Here is a 19,800-nt window from a genome sequence, read left to right on the forward strand (position 1 = left end):
GGGAAATGTAGTTCTTTACGATTTTCTTGTAAGTTAGCCGCAGGTGCATCTCGTGAAATTATAAAATGGATCTCAGATTTAACTTAAATTTAAAGAATAATAGAATTAATATATTTGTTAATTTAAAATGCTTTTACTTATTCCGTTAAAAGTAATAAGTAATGTTATTGTAATTGTAAACCGTGGTGAAAATGAACAAGATGGCCATAAAAGCAAAAAAAAAAGCAGCAAAAATGACCATTTAATATAATTTATTTACTCTATATTTAAATATAATTATAATAAGGGTCTATTATTATAGCGTTAAATAATAAGGGTCTATTATTATAGTGTTAAATAATATGTTTGCAGATAGATAGATATGAACAAATTAAATGATAGCAGCTGAGAAATTAAAGGAATAAAATATATTTTTAAATATTAAAATTAAAAAAAGAAATCAGTTCATTTCAGTTAAACATTTCACAATATATTTATGGGAATTAAATTATATATAATAGTTTTCTTGAAACAATAAAATAAACCATACAGAGCTCAATTACATTTTTATAATCCAAATATTATATAGATTGTATGAACTTCGCTAAGTTTTATTAACAAAATAAAACTAAAATTACTAATCACAATTATTTGTATCACAATAAATCAATAAAACAAAATTCATGATGGTGAGAGACCCATTTCATTAATTTTCCTTCCGCTTAGTCCCTTAATTCACCACAGCGGAATGAACCGTCAACTTATCCCAGCAACCCAGTATGGAAAATATTCATACACACATTCAGACACATACTGTACACTACGGCCAATTTAGCTTACCCAATTCACCTATAGCGCATGTCTTTAGTCAGTAGGGGAGACCAGAGCACCCAGAAGAAACTTGCGCAAACACAAGGAGAATATGCAAACTCCACACAGAAAAGCTAACTGACCCAGTCGAAGCTCGAACCAGTGACCTTCTTGCTGTGAGGTGATCGTGTTACCCACTGCACCACTGTGATGCCCAATGTACAATTAATATACATAATTTATTATATTTTTACAGGGTCTCTGCAGCAGATAACATGTCAAATTTAAGACTTTTTAAGACCATTAAGTATTAAATTGTAGACCTATATCGCAATATCAAAAACGTGAAAGAAAATGTATAAGCACAAAATTAGGGGTAAAATAAATGTATTTAAATTGAACAGTACTAAAGACAGGCTAAATGCACCATTATACAGAAAAAAAACACAGAAAAAAAAACAAACATCTTAACGCTGATTTATACTTTCGCCCGGCGCGGCATCGCACACCTTACAAAATGGACAAGGCTTTTATACTTGACAGGTTTGCTATTGAGATATTTTTTTAAATGACAGGGGGCGGTGAAAAAAACAAAGTAAAATCAGACGAATAAAAAGATAATCATTATCATTGAAGATGTTTTTGGGGGCCTCTTTTTTGTTTTAACAAACTTATCCCTCAGGTTTTTCCAAAGTTTTACAAAAACTTTCCTCCTTTCCCAAAGCTGTTGCAATTTCTAGCCAAGAATTATTGGTCATCTGGTTCTCCCTATGATCACACATGGACGGATCATAAAGATGTCGGTACAGACAGATGTACCTGTTTCAGACAAAATCTCTGCAAAGTGTTTCATATTCAACTCAAATCAAATGCGGCGCCGCATAAATTGTTCGCCTGAGTCTCAAAAAATTTCATTAGCTCCGCTACAGCGTTAGTTCACTGACAAATGTCGTGAGCGCAGTATTACAAGTCAAGAGTGCATTCATGTAATCCGAGCGAGCGAATCTCTTTGCTCGTGCACCGATTTCCTCTGTTTGTGGACAAAACTGTGCGGGCTCTCAAATATAATACGCTGCTCATGCGCAAATTTTCTCACTCTCAAATAAGCACAGCTCACGCACAAATTTTCTTGCGCACTCTCAGTACACTGTTCCCTCTTCCTTTCGTGCGTTTTGATATGATTTATATAAGTACACTATTAACAATAACCAAAATACTAAAATAGACTTACATGTTACATTTTAATCTAATAAAACATCACATTTTTGGCTGTATGTTGTATGATGAGATATTTCCAGTTTCAAACACCTAAAGACACAGAGAAAAGTTTTATTTTAAAAACATCTATTAAACATTCATAAGGTGCACCATACTAATAAAATAAAAACATTTAAATATAACTAATGCAAGCAGAAATGTAACTGTGACAGAAAAAAGGGAAAAACTTGATAAGGTATTATAGCCAACTGCACTATTCACTCTTCAAATAAATCTCACAATCAATCCCATTTTATCACTAAAACAAAGTGAACTAGTCTCTGCTGTACAGTGTTTTGTAAAGTACAGTAAAGTACTGTAATCTGTTGTGGTAATACTATAGTTGCTATGTTAACACAACAAGTGTAATATAAACAAACTACCCAGTGCAGTGTTTTTTTTTGTTTGTTTTTTTTACAATATAGGGTATATATTCTACAATTCACCACACTTTACTGTAGTAAAACTACACTGTATTTCATTTTATCAGTTCACTATTCTAAATATGCTGAAGCATCTCTGGAGAGCAAAAGCACGAAAGGAGTCCGACGGATAGAGAGCAGATCATTCGCATGTGAGCGGCCAGTGTTTTGAGAACTCTCCTGACTTAAAAAAAACGTCACGACATTTGTCAGTGAAATAACGGCATACTCTGCCAGCCGAAATCATGCCACGCACTTAAAGCGAACTTCCGCAAACACAGCGATGACGTCACATTCGCAGCGCACCGAGTTTAAAAACAGAAAGCTGATCTTACAATTCGACTAGTGAAATAAAGAACTACAACACCCTAAAAACCTAGCAACAACAACAAAAAAAGAATTTAAATGAGCATTAGATGTAGCGTTGCATGAACATCGCAAAAATAAGACCTGTGCAAAAATATTTAAGAACTAAAACAGAGAATTTAAGACTTTTTAAAGCCTTGACTTTTTAAGACCCCGCGGGGACCCTGATTTAAAGAAAAACAATTAAACTAAGGGTCTACTAAATAATAGTGTTAAGTAATTTGTTTGCAGGCAGGCAGACAGACAGACAGAAAGAAAGACAGACAGACAGACAGACAGACAGAGATAAAAGGTTACAGACCTTATTCCTCACATAAATTTGACCCTAAAACTTTCAACAGAACTCTAATATAAGACAGTATATATTTAAAATGCAATATCTTTGACCTAAATATTAAAACACATGGTATACAACTGAAAAACTGTAACTAGGTAAAAAACTTATACATCAGTTCATGTAGTTTTGTCACTAAATTTCTCAACCAAATCCACTTGAAAACAAAAAACAAGTCAAGATTCTGTTAATTTTATTTTCTTTTAAATAACATTTCCACCAACAAATGATCAAAAGTAAACTGATATTAATTGAACAACCTTAAATCAAATCTGTGTAAAACGGGAAATGAACAATTGGGGCGAGACAAGGCTCCAAAAACATTTTTTTTTGTTTTTCAACAGTAGAGCACAAATTCTTAAAGAAGAAGTAGGATGATTAGGGATGGGCTGTTAAATAATAAAGCAAGACTGTTGCATATCTCATCGTCAATTCAAATACAATCCTTCAATGAAAAATCTAAAGATTCTGTTTATAAGGGCACAGCTTCGCAATACAAGGCCAAACCGATGATTACAACACAGAGGCCCCTGACATTATTCAATGCAGTATTTGCATTTCAACACAGTGGCTGCATTCTGTTTGATAATAAAAATATGACTTTTTCAAGCAGACACGTTTCTAAGAGTACAAAACTCTTCAATTTGGTGTTGATAGACCCTGGATTTGCCACAACGAATGTTTTATCCCTATCACAGTCAATGACGTAACCTGAAATATTTGTGTGCTTATGTCTTAACCATAACACGTTGTTATTTATTTATTATTACTTTGCACTTTTAGTTAATAATGCATCATTCGAATGAGCAAAAGTTTATTAGTATTTACAGAAACCACAATGGCAGAAACCATCATGCGTTTGCACTGTTGTTTTACAGTGTAATTCCCAAGCTTTAATAGAAAACCAAACTGAAACGGGAGCATTAAAGCTGTCCCACTAAAATTAACATCTGCTTATTTACACTATTTACATTCACACTCCTGTATGTACACATTTGCATACTGCTTACAGTAGAAGGGCAACTGCTTTTTGTTTTCTTGTGCTTAAGGTAAATGCATTGTCATCCGCTCTACAGTTCATAAAGGTTTCAGAAACAAGTTTAGCTTTGCTTATTGTTGAATGCATGGACTAGTTCCTCTGACCCAGGTTTAAGTTTACCCTGAGCTCAATCAATCTTAAAAAAGACAACAGCCTAGTCTCCAAATGAAGAGCCCGACTGTAAAAGTACCATATTCACCCTGTTGGAAAAAATGCCTCCCCGAACTGTGCCTGCTTTGTAGAAAACGAATGGTACAGGGAGGCGTCTAAAGCGCTAAGTGATTTTAAAGGTTTCCATAGAGCAAAAGGAAGATCACAATATTAGTAAAGTCAGCCAAAATGTCAAACGCCCTACTCTTCTTTGCAGAATGTCACCCTCAGCTGGCAAACTGTTGGTAAAATGCCAGCTTGACCCGCTCGATGTGATGGCACAGCTTGATGGCAGGGCCCAGTTTTAGATCCATACACTCCTGCACGGTTGGGAGATTTAACAGGAGCAGCGCCTGGCCATCAATTTCCTGAAAGGTAAATGTAAAGTTAGTCCTAAATATAAGTTGATCCTAAATGAGCAACAACAAGCACGTGAGGAAAAAGTTGTGGTTTCATGTTAATTCATCTACTATTCATTTCACTACATTTTCCCTCGGCTTAGTCCCTTTATTCATCAGGGGTCTTTATTACACAGCGGATGGCATTCCAGCTGCAACCCAGAAATGGGAAACATCTATACACACTCATACACTACAGCCAATTTAGTTTATTTAATTCACCTTTAGCGCATGTCTTTGGACTGTGGGGGAAACCGGTAAACCCGGAGGAAACCCACGTGAACACCGAGAGAACATTCATAATTTTCAATGGACGTACTAAAATAAAAATTCTGGGCTGAAACTTAATATTCTGAATTTACTTGGCAGAAAACTAAAATGATATATAATTTTTGGTGTAATTTTATTAGCCTTGCTATGACAGCACAGTACTGCAAACAGCCTGGACATTGTATATATACACTACACAAAAACGTCCTGTCGGCACATTATTTCAGACGTTTTTTTCTGATGAGTGTGTGCAGTTTATGCAGATAAGTATATGAGAGGATTAGGGAAATACACAAAGAGCTAGTTGACGATTCGCTCCATTGCTTTTACCCTTTAGTTTGCACAGCACCAAACCACCCTGGCAAGCCACTGACATGAATAGTTTTCATAGTGCATCGCTTTCTGCGTGTGATGTGAAAGCTGCTTCAAACTGTGCAGGGCAGTGTTAAGCAGTATCGGCTTTTTTCTTGGCTCAGATTTTTTTTATTTTATCCATATTTGACCAATCATTTTTGCTTTGAAGCAGAATGATGCTGAATGTTTTCACAATTTTTTTCCTTATTTGAAAAGGAAAAAGTAAACAGTGACTGCAGATAAATGAAGCAGTTAATGTACTGGCAGTGTTTTCAATTACTTGATCCATGAAGATGCGGGCCAGCGGAGCACAGTCAGTGGTCCTGATGAAGCGCACTACATCTGTGACGCTCCATTCCAGTGGACTGCTTTCCAAACACAGCTTCTGAGGAACTTCAGTACGTGGACTCTTCAAAAGAGAGAAATTAAAACAATCAGTACTGCATAGTGAATTCTCAGACACAAAACAAATACAGTACACTACATGGCAATTTTATAAAAAAGCTATAGTCAATGATATTTATGATGGCATTTATCTTGTAATGACAAATATGCTTAATGTTTTTACATGTTTTCATTTACAGAACCTAGCAGGTTATTTAATTATTAAAATTATTTAATTATTATAGTTATTTATAATTATTAAAGTTATTTAATTATTAAAAATGTAATTTTTAATAAATATGAATGATGTTTATAATAGTTAAAAAATTTATATTTAAGGCTCGTTTACAGCAAGAACAACAACTATGATTTGGCTTCAAAAACTGAACTCACTTGACATATTGTAAACAACACACAAACTAATTTGGAATCATCGTAAAAATGATTTTTCCTCTAGCCATTAAATAATAAAAACATGTCCATCCTGCTTTAAAGAGCTCTAGCACTCAAAGCTGCAGAAAACATTCATTGACCAATGACTAATCTGCTGTCAGTTTTGCTGTAAGCGGGCCTTTAGTCTTGTTTCAACTATTAACCTTGGGTGATGGAGGTCTGTTCTCATCATCGGAGCAGGACGGTGAGCGAGCTTTGCGTCTTCTGCGTGTGGGACGGGGGGTTTCTGGAGGTGAGGGGGAGGGAGTAGGGGGCTGTGACTTCTTCTCTGAATATTCGGAGTCATCCATTAGCTCGTCCTGCATCTCAGAGCCTGTGTCTTCACTCAGAGAGTCATCTTCATCCAGATCTTCCTCATCGCCGCTGCCCTGTGAGGACAGACAGTCATATATTCAGTCACCCTATATACAGTGGGGAAATTAGTATTCAACACGCCATTGTTTTTTTCTGGAAAAAAATATTCTAAGAAGCTGTTGACATGGAACTGAAATATGAGTTCTGCGTAATAACAATCAAATGACAAGGAGAAAGTACTGAACTACTGATACGTATTTGATACTTTATATAGACGGCTTTTTTGGTGATGGCAGCTTAAAGACGCCTCTCATAAGGAGAATGAAGTCACGTGAATTGCTCAGCTGTGAGTTCTTCAGACCTCAACAGAGTGTAAAAATCTTGATGGTTCAGCGGGTCTTGTCCATCAAATCTGATTTTTTTTGTGATTTGCTGGACCATTCTACAGCTTGATTTTCTTTCTCTGAAATCATTTGTGTTTTGGATCACTGTCTTACTGAATTGTCCACCCTGGTTTCATCTTCATAATCCTGCTAATGTAGATGTTGGACTAAAGCAACTGATAGTAATTTACAATGAGGAAGAGCAGAAGGTTGTTGAATAACCTCTGAGACATTTCAGCTGCTGTCTGCGCTTTTACTGCCTTTCTACACCTCCCTTTTTTATATGTTCAATAATTTTTCCCTGCGTCATTTCATTTTATTACATTTCTGTGCATATATGGATTTCAACATCTGCGGACAATTTCAAGTCAACGGCATCTTTAAAAGTAAGTTTTCTGAGATAAATGGTGATGTGTTCAATATGTATTTTCCCTACTGTTTATAATCTACAGATTTAGTTTGATCCTCTTCCTGGTTGTTAAGTATGTTTAATATTAATAACAGTGGTGTTCAAGTTGAACTTTTAAATGTGGATCATGTGCGGAAACTTAATGGAATTGACATTTACATTTAGCGCATACGTTTTACCAGACTGTGCACATTCTAATGAACACATTAAAACAAATGGAGGAAGACGGTTCTTATTGAGCAGTTGCTCTGAATATATTTAGTTAATTTTTAATGCGTCTCTAAAATGAGCCCAAATAAAATATATTCATCACAGAAAGATTATGTCAAATGCGTGATTTATATGTCTGTTTGCAGTTTCATATTTGCTGAGTCTATTCCTCATTGCACTAGGTGTACAGCACTACTTTTGATTTTATTATCCTGAGTTTAAATTCGAAAATCTAATTTTATTAGTCACATGTACAGTACGATATGCACTGAGTTGATTATAAAAAGATCATTAATAAAAGGTCAATTATAGAGTAAAATAAGAAATAAAATACAAAAAACTTGATATAGAAAATATAGCTATAGAAAATAAGAACAAAATAAGAAATATAAAAAACTTAGCTATAGAAAATCTCCAAGTTTAATACTTAATTTCATTACTGCATTCTGTTAACATTATGCATTGTAAAATCATAGGAACCTATATTTAGGTCACACTTAGTTCATCCAATAAATCTGAATTTTACTAAAAAATAATAACACTGAGAAAAATCTAAACAGAACTCATTTAACTCGTGATCTCAGACTGTTAGACTCTAGTGTTTTTTTTTTCTTTCTCTCCTGTTGTTACCTGAGGAGAACCTGCTGGAGTGTTGTCAACTGAAGCAGATGAGCGTCTCTTTTTGTGGACGAAGAGCTGCTTTCTCCTCTTTCTCCTCCTGCCTCGTCTCTTCACTCCCCCCTCTAGGTTTGAGTGTCCACCGGGAGGTCGACCCACACGCCTGCTCTTCTTCTTTCCATAGTAATACGCTATAAACAAAAGGTACTGTTAGCTTCACGGAGAGACCTAAAGAGTAACTGTTTATTTGCACATGTCATATTTCACACCAAAATTTAAAGATATTATGTAGACACTGAGCAAATAACCAAACCAAAAATCTAAAAAACATGAGACAAAACAAAACCTCATCACTGTAGTGTGAAAATAATTAAAATTGTACTGTTCAAATATGATGGTAAAATGCACTTTTGTGAGTTAAAATATTATAATAGCGTAATAATTTAACTGAAATACTGCAACAAGAAAAAAAATATTAATTGAAAATAATGGGAAATTTTGACATCAAATATAAATGTATTATAAGAATTATTATGATTTTGAAAGTACAGTCAGCAGTACACCAGTAATAGTTATAATGGTGTTAAATTTTGATTAAATTAAACCTAAGTTTTATTTAAATACTTATTATTTAAATAGAACATTTATAAAATGAACATTTTAAAAGTTTGCATTTTGACTTTGAAATGCAGTTTTCATTTTTTTCCCCTTACATCCAATTGAAATATTTGCTACAATTTGAGTTTGACTTTCTACATGTAGCATGCAGCAATCCAGTAGAGAGAGAGGTTGAAGTGGTGCTCACTGTATTTGGTTTTGGTGAGCACAGAGCAGTTTTCAGAGCAGCGCTCCAGAACCATGCGTGGGCCGAACAGATTTGGGCAGCACTCCAGCTTAATGCAGGTCTTCCGACAGAAATCAGCCACCTGATCTGCTGTGCGAACAATCTCTACCGTCGCTCTGTAGCTCTTCCCCTTGTACCTGTAAAACACACAGTAAACTATTGGTCACACATTTATAATATGTCAGTAAACTAATTTAAATGGGTTGTTGTAGAAATATGACATTTCTGTCATCGTTTACTCATCCTCAATTGATTCCAAAACAGTTCGATTTTTTTTGTTGTTTTCTTTCTTTTAAACACACACACACACACACACACACACACAATATTTTGAAGAATGTTCAACACTAGCAGTCATTGACTTAGGTAGAATGAAAAATAGTATGGAAGTCAATAGCAACCTTTTTCCAACATTCTTCAAAATATCTTCCGTTTAACAAAATCAATAAATAAAATAAAACTTGTTTGGAACAAGTGAAGTACTGGAGGGGTAATGACAGAATTGAATTTTGGGCAAAATTCTCCTTTTAATCAGCCTTTTAAAACATTTTCTTACTTTGCTTTAAGTGTCTCTCCATGGCCCTGCCAGCGACCCTCCTGGTCCAGCTGCAACTCTCTCAGCACTCGACTGGGTTTATAAGCGGAGTTTATCAGTAGTGTCAGCACCTGCACAGGCCACGGGTCAAAAGGTCAGCATCAATAGCACAAAGTGTAGATTCAATTAATTACTTCATAACTTATCATTTATAAAAATGATTGATAACACTTTACAATAAGGTTGATTAGTTCATGTAAGTTAATGCATTAACTAACATGAACAAACAGTAAACAAAACGTTTATTACAGTAATGGTCATGTTCATTAACATTAGTTAATGCAAATACAGTTCATTGTTAGTTCATGTGAACTCAGTGCATTAAGTAATATTAACAAGCATAAATTTAGATTTTTATAATCCATTAGTAAATGTTGAACTATGATCAACAAATGCTCTACATATATTACCGTTCTTAATTCATGTTATTAAAATGCATTAACTTACAATAATTAATGAAACCTTTTTGTAAAGGGTGACCAAATAATAATATAGAGTATTTCTCAACAAAAAACTTTGGCATTTATTTTAGAAAGTTGCAAAAATTGTTTCATTTCAATTTAAACTTAAATAGTTAATAATAGCTTAACTAACTAATTTCTAATTATATTTTACTAGTTATTTGACAAAATAGGTGTATTCAGAGTAAAGTGCAATTTAAAGACTTAACTAGGCTATGTTAACCAGGTAAGTTGGAATAATGAGTCAAGTTACTGTATAACTGCTTTGTTGTGTAGACAATCAAAAATCTACAGCAAACATTTCTTAAGGAGGCTAAGAATACTGACCTCAACATTTTTTTTTATTAAAACTGCTTTTATTCAAGAAATAAACTATAAGAAATAAGCATTATTATGGCTCCAGAGGAATTGTTTTCGTTTTTTGCAAATTCTGTAAAAATGTCCTTGGTTTGTTAAAAATCATTTGGAAAATATTATTTTAAATGAATGGGAGGGCAAAACATTTTGACTTCAACTGCATCTGTTAAAGTTTACAGGTGCAAAAATGTGCCATGATGTACTTGAATGTTAGAAATGTGTTATCTTACTACAACACAAGTTACTTGTCAAATAAATTAACATTGAAGATTATTTTGAGTTGAAGTTATTTAATTAGCTTGTTTATGAAGACTGCAGAGTAATGCGTGAAAAAATGACTTTGAATAATTGTTTGTGATGTATGTTTAAGTGTGCCCCCTAAAACTACAAGAGGCCCCTGCCCGGCCCCCCAGTTATTCTGGTTTAGAACCGCCACTAAACTACACACAGCTTCTTATTGCACAATCATCCAGTTTTCCCACTGAGGTTACAATAGATTTGTATTGAATTTAATTGAATTTCGAAAACTGAACTACTAACATTCCAACATCTGGATATCTTTTGTCAAAATAAAAAAAGCACTTAAATACTACAGCGAATAATCAGTCTGACATGTCTAACCTCCTTCAGCACCAGCACACAGTTTCCAGGTCCCACACACTGCGGCAGCTCTGCGATGCGGCCCTTATTGAGATAAGGTCCAGAGAAGCAGCGATGGTTAAAATAGATCTTAGGGCAGCAGTACTTCCCATTGGCCTGGCCTGCTGGTGGCACACAAACAAGATTAAAATAGTAGCATCTTATAGAAAGTGCGTATACATCTTCAGCAAGAGCATCAACGCTTTGAGATGCTCAAATAGGAATTGTTGCTCACCCATCTCTGCCTGACTGCTGTTCATGTGTTGTTTGGTAGTGTCAGGTGAAGAGTCTTTAGATGGCACTCGACTGTGTTGAAAGACAGAAATGTGTTTTTCCATAATCAAAACCACTTGGACTTTAATTTAATAATCAAGGGTTAATTTAGCCCAAAAATTAAGGTATTTTCAATTTAGTTTCATATGAAATCCATATCAACTATTTAATACAGGGTCTTCAGAAAAAAAGATCACTTAATAGACACATTCAATTCATTATTTTTTATTAATTAAATATAAACTAGGGGTGTAAGAAAACATTGCATAATTGTGTCTGTCATTGCTATATCTGTGAACTTTTAGGGGCATTAAATACTCCTAATTCGGAAAATAAAAATTAAATATAACTTTTCACAAGTTGCATGTTTTCTTCAAGTAAAAAGCAAGTCTCCTAAATTTAAGCAAAGCTGCACAATGTTGAAAAAGTCTGACATTGCGATATGTTGTTTTGCTGCAATATATATAGCAATATGAATATAATTTCACCAGATGATTTGAAGAGCTGTATTTGGAAAGATTTCATTCATTAGATCAACTGAGGTGATCAAGCCTTTTTCTATATGGTGCATCCCCATAAGATATATTAAATTACAATCATGTATAAAAACAACAAAAATGATAAAAAGCAAAGATAAATGTTAAATAAATTGTGCTTCATGTTTTTTTGGGGGAGAACAGAACAGTATAGAAATATAAAAGTTGAATAATCAAACGTAAAATAACATGTTTATCATAGTATAATGGTGTACAATAATATTTAATAATATCTTTATGCTTAAATAAATAATCAAATTGTGGATGCACACTGCCATATTGATGCTGATGCTGATTTTATTTATTAGTACATGAATATAAGACTAAACTGTTTATTTAATTTGTATCTATTTATTTGCTACTAGTTGCTTAAAGGGACTTAACAGATCATGGTTGATTCGTGATTCGAACCGATCACAAACTAGTTCTAAACACAAATGACCTGCGGGTTAATAATTTTTTCGCTTGTAGATTTATCCTAAATTTGTAATGATCACAAAGAGCTCGCCTCTCACGTCATTTAAATTTAGCATTTAGGCTGTCCTGTGAAATATAGCAATGACGAAAGAAGTCGTGGTAGGCTATTCAGGATGTGTTGGGTTTCTTAGGTTATTAAATGTGTTTTTTGTCACTACTTGTTTAGCTTGCATTAATGCATTCAGTGTGAGCTGTACAATTCAACATTAAAAGATCAGGATCTCAACAACCACGCAACATAAGTTATAAATGATGGTAATTTGCATATGTTTATTAATCCTTCAAATCGCTGCATGCAAACCTGGAAACAAAATTCAAGAAAGAGATTTAGTCTTTAGTATTTTGAGTTAGTTATGAAGTTACAGTCAAATAACAACGAAGTACTGAGAGAACAGTTTATAGTTTAGAGATAACCACTGATGTTTATGACTAAAATCACTGTCATATGCATTTAACGATGCTTAAAAAATAAAAGTTGTTTGCAGCAACTACATTATTTAACCAATAGTTGGCGACAACCAGCCATCAAAAATATGCCACTGAATAATTCTTCAAAAATGACACATCTAGCATTAAAACCAAGTTTTATCAGTGAATAACGAAATAATTTATTGAAAATGGGACAATAAAAATTATAGGTTGTACAAATGATAATGTTAGATTTATAGATTTAGTGTTATCAGCAACAGTATGAGTAACAGTGACTTTTTCCCAAAATTGAATATTTAAAAAAAAAATTTTTATTCAGCTGATTATTTCTTCATTGCATTTTTAATAAAATTACAGGTTCTAAGTTCTGTTTGTTAAAACCAAAAGTGTCTTGCAGTTGTGTGCTTGTAATAAATGGAAAGCGAATTTCATTTATCTTCTCCCCTTTATGGCTCATCTAAAAAATGGTCCGATCCGTGACTAAAAAACTAATATGTGATCCGAATCGTGAGATTTGGGATTCAGTATACCACTAGTTATTTATGCAAATGTTTCTAATATTAGATCTTTACTCTTAAAAAAAAATATATTGCAAAATACCGTCTTCTTTACAATATTACAGAACCATCACAATACATTACATTACTGCAACCACCATTTTGCAATAAACTATTTTAAAATCACCAGAATCAAAAACAAACCTCATTGGCTCTCAAACATAGAAGCAAGTATAGACTTTGAAAGAAGAAACAGAAATTTATCTGATTTGCATTGGGAAAGTAAAAGAAGGTCTTACTGTTTTGTAATATCACGAGGGTAAATAAATTATGACAGAAACTTTTTTCTTTTCTTTTCTTTTCTTTGTCTTACTTACTGTTTCTCTGGCTGAACAACTGCAACCTTTCTCTGTTTCTCCACTGCAACACATAAAACAAGAATTTAAGTCTCTAGATGTCATATATAAATATCAGTTTAAGCAGTATTTTGTGTGCTCAGTAGTTTCTCTGAAATTGCTCAGTTTATGCTTTAAAACCGACCTCTGGGCTTGCAGGGGTGCAGTAGAGGATAACCATTTGTCTCACACCAGCTCACTGGGAAAATATCCATGGAGTCTGTGTGAACTATGATCTCTGGCATGGCTTGCTTCAGACCTGAGCGAAGAGTGTAAGGGAGAGATAAATGACACTAATCCTCACGCCTACTGACCTTCTGTGATGTCTATAAAGGGTTAAGCCCAGTCTTAAATTAGTGCATTAGTGGTCCTGCTATTTTTAATCAAGGACCTGGCTTTGTTAGTATCCTCTGAAGCCTGTACAAGCAGACTCTGCATAATTATTTCTGGTCATTAAGAGCTGATTTACTGCAGAAAGAAGAGTGTTGAATTCACACCTTCCAATCGAATCCACATGTGTTGACCTTTGACCTTGGTAACAGTGGCTACGTGGATGTTTTCAGGACAAATTGGGTTGACGGCCTCCAGCATCATGGACTCTTTGATGCACTGATCGGATGGGTCCTTCAAGAACATTTCAAAAGAGTTTAACATTTTAAAGTCACATTAGCAACAAAAAAAACAGCAATAATTGAGATTAGATGACATTTTCATTTAAATTACAAAACCTTGCATTTGTATTTGATGCATTAATCTGATCAACAGTAACATTTTAAAGTAACAGTCAGTAGAGAACAGTCAGTAACAGACATTTTAAATGTTCCAAAAGACTTTCATTTAGGCATGGAATGATAACCATTTTTAAGGTAAATGGCGGTTTGGAAAAGTCAAGGTTTTAAAACCGCCAAAATGTTCTGCTATACAGTTCCTATGGTATGTGTAAGGTTTTTTATTTACTTTTTTTTGTATTTTAGAGCAACAGGATCTCCAGCAGAAAAGATATCCAAAGACGCCATTTTAAATTGTAAAGAAATCTGTGTTTTTGAAACAAATGAAGACAGCAGAAGTCAGTGATTAGCTTGAATTATTTAGCCTGACAATGTTTTATTGTCCAAAATATCTTAAATGTTTCTTAAAATATAAATATATTGTGTTCAAAGCTGAAAAAGATTTTTGTTTTTATTTTTGCCCAGACATTTAAGAAAAAAAAACATTTCAAATCAATAATCACAATATTGTGAAACCATGATATTTTTATCCAAGGTTATCATATCATCAGAATTTCCATTTCACATAAAATCTTCAATTTTAAACTTTCTATTTATCAAACAAGACTTTTTAACACTAAAAATATTATGAAATGCTTTAAAGCACCAAAATATATGAATGGGTATATTGTTATATAATATAATATATATAGAGTGAGATAGATACAGAAAGATACAAGTAAAAAACAAATAGAATATATTTTACTACTTGCACTTTGTAAAAAAGCTAACATTCACCCCCCCCTCTCAAAAGCTGCTTTAAATTTTTATTATTGTATGAAAACAGTTTATATTTGATGCATATTTAATGTTAGTTATTGTATTGTTAGTTATTACTTATTCATTATAAATGCAAATGATTAATTATTAGCACTTATTAATCATAGTTTAACATCCAATTTGTACTTTGTATTCATTAAAAAAATCCAAAGCTGTGTTTAAGTTAATGCACTTTGAGATATCAAGAACTAACAATAGCTATGTTTCCATACACCTATTTTTTGCACATTTTGGATATGTGCATAAAAAACTGGTTGATGGAAACGTCATGATGCGCATACATTTTGAAAATGCGCATAAAAAAGCATTTGCGCATAACTGAGTAGGATAAACAACGCGCATAAACTACGATAGAAACACTTTTACCACACAAGTTTCAGTATGAGCGGAAAAAAAAGATCATGTGATTTTGTGATGAGATCATTTGATGATGAAAATGTGTGTAAATGGACAAACCAGCAGGCTGAGCACGATGTAAAACATCTGAAATGTTGATTTGGTCATTCTAAAACACCTTAACGTTTAAGTATTAGTTTTATTATACCATTAATTACCTTCAGAATCAGTCTGTACTCCGCGTCTGACAACTTCAAACACACTACACGCTTACTGCGTGTCAGGATTGCCTTCTGAGGCGCAAGTCATTTATTTGATAAAGAAAAGATTCATGCAGCTTTCCCTACTGCAGCAAATTCAGTTTTTACTGTTGATATTTGGCATCAGTTAATCAGGAAGTGATGATTTTGTTAGCTTTGACTAGTTGGATGGAAACGCCCCTTTATTTTCACTTCTTTTATGCGATAATCCAGTTTTGCGCATAAAGTTCATTCAGATTTTTGGATGGAAACATAGCAAATGACTGACTTCATTATCTAGCGTTAACAATAGGGCTGCACGATATTGGGAAAATCTGACTTTGCGGTATTTTGCTATTCTGTGATGCATATTGAATACAATTTCCCCACATGACTTGAATATCTTTATTTGTAAAGAAATTATCATTTTAGATTGACTGTGATGCTTCTGAAGGGGAGTGCATCTGCATAAAATTTAAGCAACAATACACAAAAATAGAGAAATACAATAAAGAAAAAGATGGAACTGAAATAAACAATGTTTTATTGTTTTCCGAGAAGTCAAACAGTATTGAGGTATACAGTAATTGAATAATCAAACGTAAAATAATACTGCATGAATAATATGAATAAAATTAATCGTTATTAAAGTTTCAAACGGTACAATTTCTTATTCCTGAGTGCTTTTTTTAAATGCTCATACAGTCACAAGCATCAAAACCCCTTGCAGATGATAAATTATAATCGACTCAACACTGTATATCCTGTGATGTGACTATTGCGAATGATCACATTTTAATATCGATGCTGAAAAGATATATTGTGCAACCCTAGTTACCAAATATGAATAAATACTATAATATAGTATTTAATATAGTATTTATATATTTATATAGTAACACTGTTCATTATTTATGTTAGGAAATACATTAACTAATGAAACTTTATTGTAAAGTGTTACCAAGAATTTAAATATAAAAACATTTACTTTATAAATGAATTGCATTTTGAAAGTGTTTTATTCTAATTTTTTATTTTAACTCACCGGAGGAAAGCATTGCTGTGGGGCTGCTTCAGCCTCACATTGCTTTAGATAGTCGGCCCAGTCAAAATCCTGACCTTGGAACCCTAGAAACACAAACACACACAAACACACAAAGGTCACCTGACAGAAACAGTCAACTGCACGACCTTCTCCCTAATATAGATATAAAGTTAAAAATATCCACAAGGCTAGATTTGAACTTTAAAGTTAATCACAATCAGAAATAATCGATATGTTGATTGGCAATTAGCAGCATGTGAGCCGTAAAGGAGATCTGACGATGAACACTTCAGAAGCGCTAAAAGCAACAGAGAGGTCAAAGAGTCTCCAAAACCAAGACTAAAGAGAAATCTACAAATTTTGGTGTCAATTAAACACCTGCATATCAGATCAAAACAAAAAATCATGAATCATTTATCATCCAAATGCGTTTCTGTTTGGCAAAGTCCAAAAGCCTCAGTGTGTGTTTCCAGCTGTTAAAATGGGGAGGGATCCATAATGACCTGGCCAGCCGTCCCAAGCCATTAGCTGTAATGACTGCTCTTCTGGGCAGTATAAGTGCCAAGGAATGAGGCTGTTTTTCAGGACAGGGGGGCATCTGACAGTAAAAGCACTGCTCGCTCATGTGTCCATGTTCCCAATAAACCAATGTTTCATGAACAACAGAATGAGCAAAATGCTTAGTGTTGTTTCCAAACACAAAATCCCAATAAATCTGCTTTTCCTTGCAAAAAATGATGCAATTTTTTCTCACAGACAGTTCAGGACATGTCGTAAAGCAGTCAAAGGAATAAAGCAGTTTTGAAAGGAAGGCGAAGAGCTCGTATTGCTATTTAGACATGTTAAAAAAGGAGGATGTTTTCTGACAGATAATTTACCTCAATATTTATCAACTACATTTGTTCAATGACACAAAGTAAATAGAAACTACACTTAAAAAATCCGCTTTAAATGACAAAAATGTATTGACATTTTAAGACGAAAATAAAATGTTTATGGAGGGACAATTTGTCAAAACATCGTGTCAGAGCAAATCTTCTTTTTTTCAGCAAGTTGGGCTGCACACATCTGACCTGTAGCCTATACTGATCTACCTGGCAGAATAGATGCAATTATTTCCTTCATACCCGATTGAAGGTACCCAAAACGTACAAGAAAAGCTAAGAGCAGGTGTAAGTAAATCCGAAACAAAGAGGGAAAAAAAGACAGAGCAAACAACTTGTTTTTTTAAAACAGATGTTGTAAAACATGACTAATCAACTTTAAATTGGACAGCACGCAACACATTTATAAACTAAAAGCATCTGTCTTATACAGCATCTCATGATCCCCAAACAGAAGTTAAAATATTCTGAAATCATGGTGACGAGAGTGAATGAACAGATCGCGCGAGACATAGTAATGATCTAAGCATTACATTTCTTAGGGTAAATGAAAAAGCAGTAAAGATATCGCAAGTGCAAATCCCCCTGCAAATCTCTCTCATCATGAGTGATTTGCTGTCATTAGTTAAAGGCGAGCAAAATATTTGAATGGTCCTGCATGCATTTAGGCTTTTTTACATATATAACAACTGAAAGTTCTGTTTTGACAATATTGCAACTTCACTAAAAGCTGGCTGGAAATATTAGATAAATAAAACTTTATTTTTTAACATGAATATTTAATAATATAAATTCTTGTAATATACTCATTGCTATAAACAATAGTTTATAGGCCTATTTCCTTTTAGTAAAGAAGTATTGGTTTTATAGCTGTTCATTTTACCTTCTTATGCATCAAATGCGAGCTCCAGGCTTTTTCTTGATTGAGGCGTGTTGAATTCTTCTTTCATCATTTGCAATGTTTCCAAATTGCATTGTCATTTTTCAGAACAATTTTCATATCGGTGTTATATTATTTTTTGTGGCGGTTCATTCCGCTGTGGCAACAACTGATAAATAAGGGACTTAGCCAGAATAAAATGAATGAATTATTTTCTGTAATGCTGCTTCTGGCCATGACACGTTCACACCTAAATAGTTATATAAGACGCGTTTAAGGTATTACATGCAGCATCCTTCATTTATTCTCTTAGGTAAGGCAAGATCTTCTCTTAAGGTTCATACTTAGAGGGAAAATGTGCTCAATGCATTATAAAACTTGAAGCCATGGAAACTGTACTCGGTATCAGCCAATCACCATGACAAGGAATCAGTACTCTGTATCGGCTGCAAAACTCCTGATCAGAGCATCCTTAGCTTTGACCCAACTTGGCAGTCAGAGCGACAATATTCCCCCTGGCTGTACAAGACGGATCTTGGTAAGTCAGTAAATACACCCTTAGGAAAAAGAAGTATACTTAAGTAAAGGTCAAGTATATAAGTATACTTTATTTAGTAAGTAAATAAGCTCATGAAGATACACAGCAGTGACAAAAGCTGCACACTTTGTAGATAAAAAATATATAAAAATAAATGTAAATTTTTAGCTTGTGTAGTTTTACAGTTCAAATAATTGTTCGGTTTTTTACTGCTGTCATTACAAGAAACAAATTACCATCATGACTTTTTGTGTCGGTGTCAGGCTGAACAGTTGCGCTGCACCCCCAAAATTATGATTAAAACTAAATGGCATTTTTGTTTAAAAAACTGCATCCACACACCTGGAGGAGGACTGAGCTTGACTCCGTTCTTCAGACTCCATTGTGTTGGGAAGATGCCAGGACTGTCCCGGTGGCACAGGAAAGAGTGTGCGCCTCCCTCCTTCTGTACCTCATCTCTCATGTCATCCATCAGAACCAGGAAAAACTGCTCATTAAATACCTGTCGCATACATAAAATAAACATGTAAGTGTGTCAAGCAAGAAGGCCTACAATCAGTCTTCCTGTTCATTCTAAGATCATTTATCTGGAAAACACTCATCCTTTAATGTGAAACGTCTGACCTTCCAGTGTCAACACAGAGACTCATTTTTGAGTTCCTTCTGAAGGCTGAGCACTATTAATAACAACATCTATA

General features: G+C 33.9%; 1 protein-coding gene across 8 annotated transcripts in view; it reads right to left on the minus strand.

Moving 5' to 3' along the window:
• Positions 1-3,344: 3,344 nt before the first annotated feature.
• Positions 3,345-19,800, minus strand: part of sfmbt1 (Scm like with four mbt domains 1) — a 47,238-nt gene continuing 30,782 nt past the window's right edge. For 4 of the 8 annotated variants that reach the window (XM_087273579.1, XM_087273578.1, XM_087273577.1 and 1 more), the window contains exons 9-21: positions 19,445-19,604; positions 16,801-16,883; positions 14,131-14,257; positions 13,779-13,892; positions 13,616-13,658; positions 11,262-11,332; positions 11,009-11,148; positions 9,531-9,640; positions 8,936-9,111; positions 8,143-8,321; positions 6,360-6,584; positions 5,660-5,788; positions 3,345-4,725 (exon numbers count right to left, since the gene is read on the minus strand). In XM_087273579.1, the coding sequence (XP_087129705.1) occupies positions 4,585-4,725; positions 5,660-5,788; positions 6,360-6,584; positions 8,143-8,321; positions 8,936-9,111; positions 9,531-9,640; positions 11,009-11,148; positions 11,262-11,332; positions 13,616-13,658; positions 13,779-13,892; positions 14,131-14,257; positions 16,801-16,883; positions 19,445-19,604 (1,698 nt within the window). In that variant the 3' untranslated portion in view covers positions 3,345-4,584. Of the gene's footprint in view, positions 4,726-5,659; positions 5,789-6,359; positions 6,585-8,142; positions 8,322-8,935; positions 9,112-9,530; positions 9,641-11,008; positions 11,152-11,261; positions 11,333-13,615; positions 13,659-13,778; positions 13,893-14,130; positions 14,258-16,800; positions 16,884-19,444; positions 19,605-19,800 lie in introns of all 8 variants that reach the window. The other 4 variants (XM_087273576.1, XM_087273575.1, XM_087273574.1 and 1 more) reach the window with 1 other exon arrangement.

The sequence above is a fragment of the Danio rerio genome, chromosome 11 (genome assembly GCF_052040795.2).
Source record: "Danio rerio strain M-AB ecotype USA chromosome 11, GRCz13ab, whole genome shotgun sequence".
Lineage (NCBI taxonomy): Eukaryota > Metazoa > Chordata > Actinopteri > Cypriniformes > Danionidae > Danio > Danio rerio.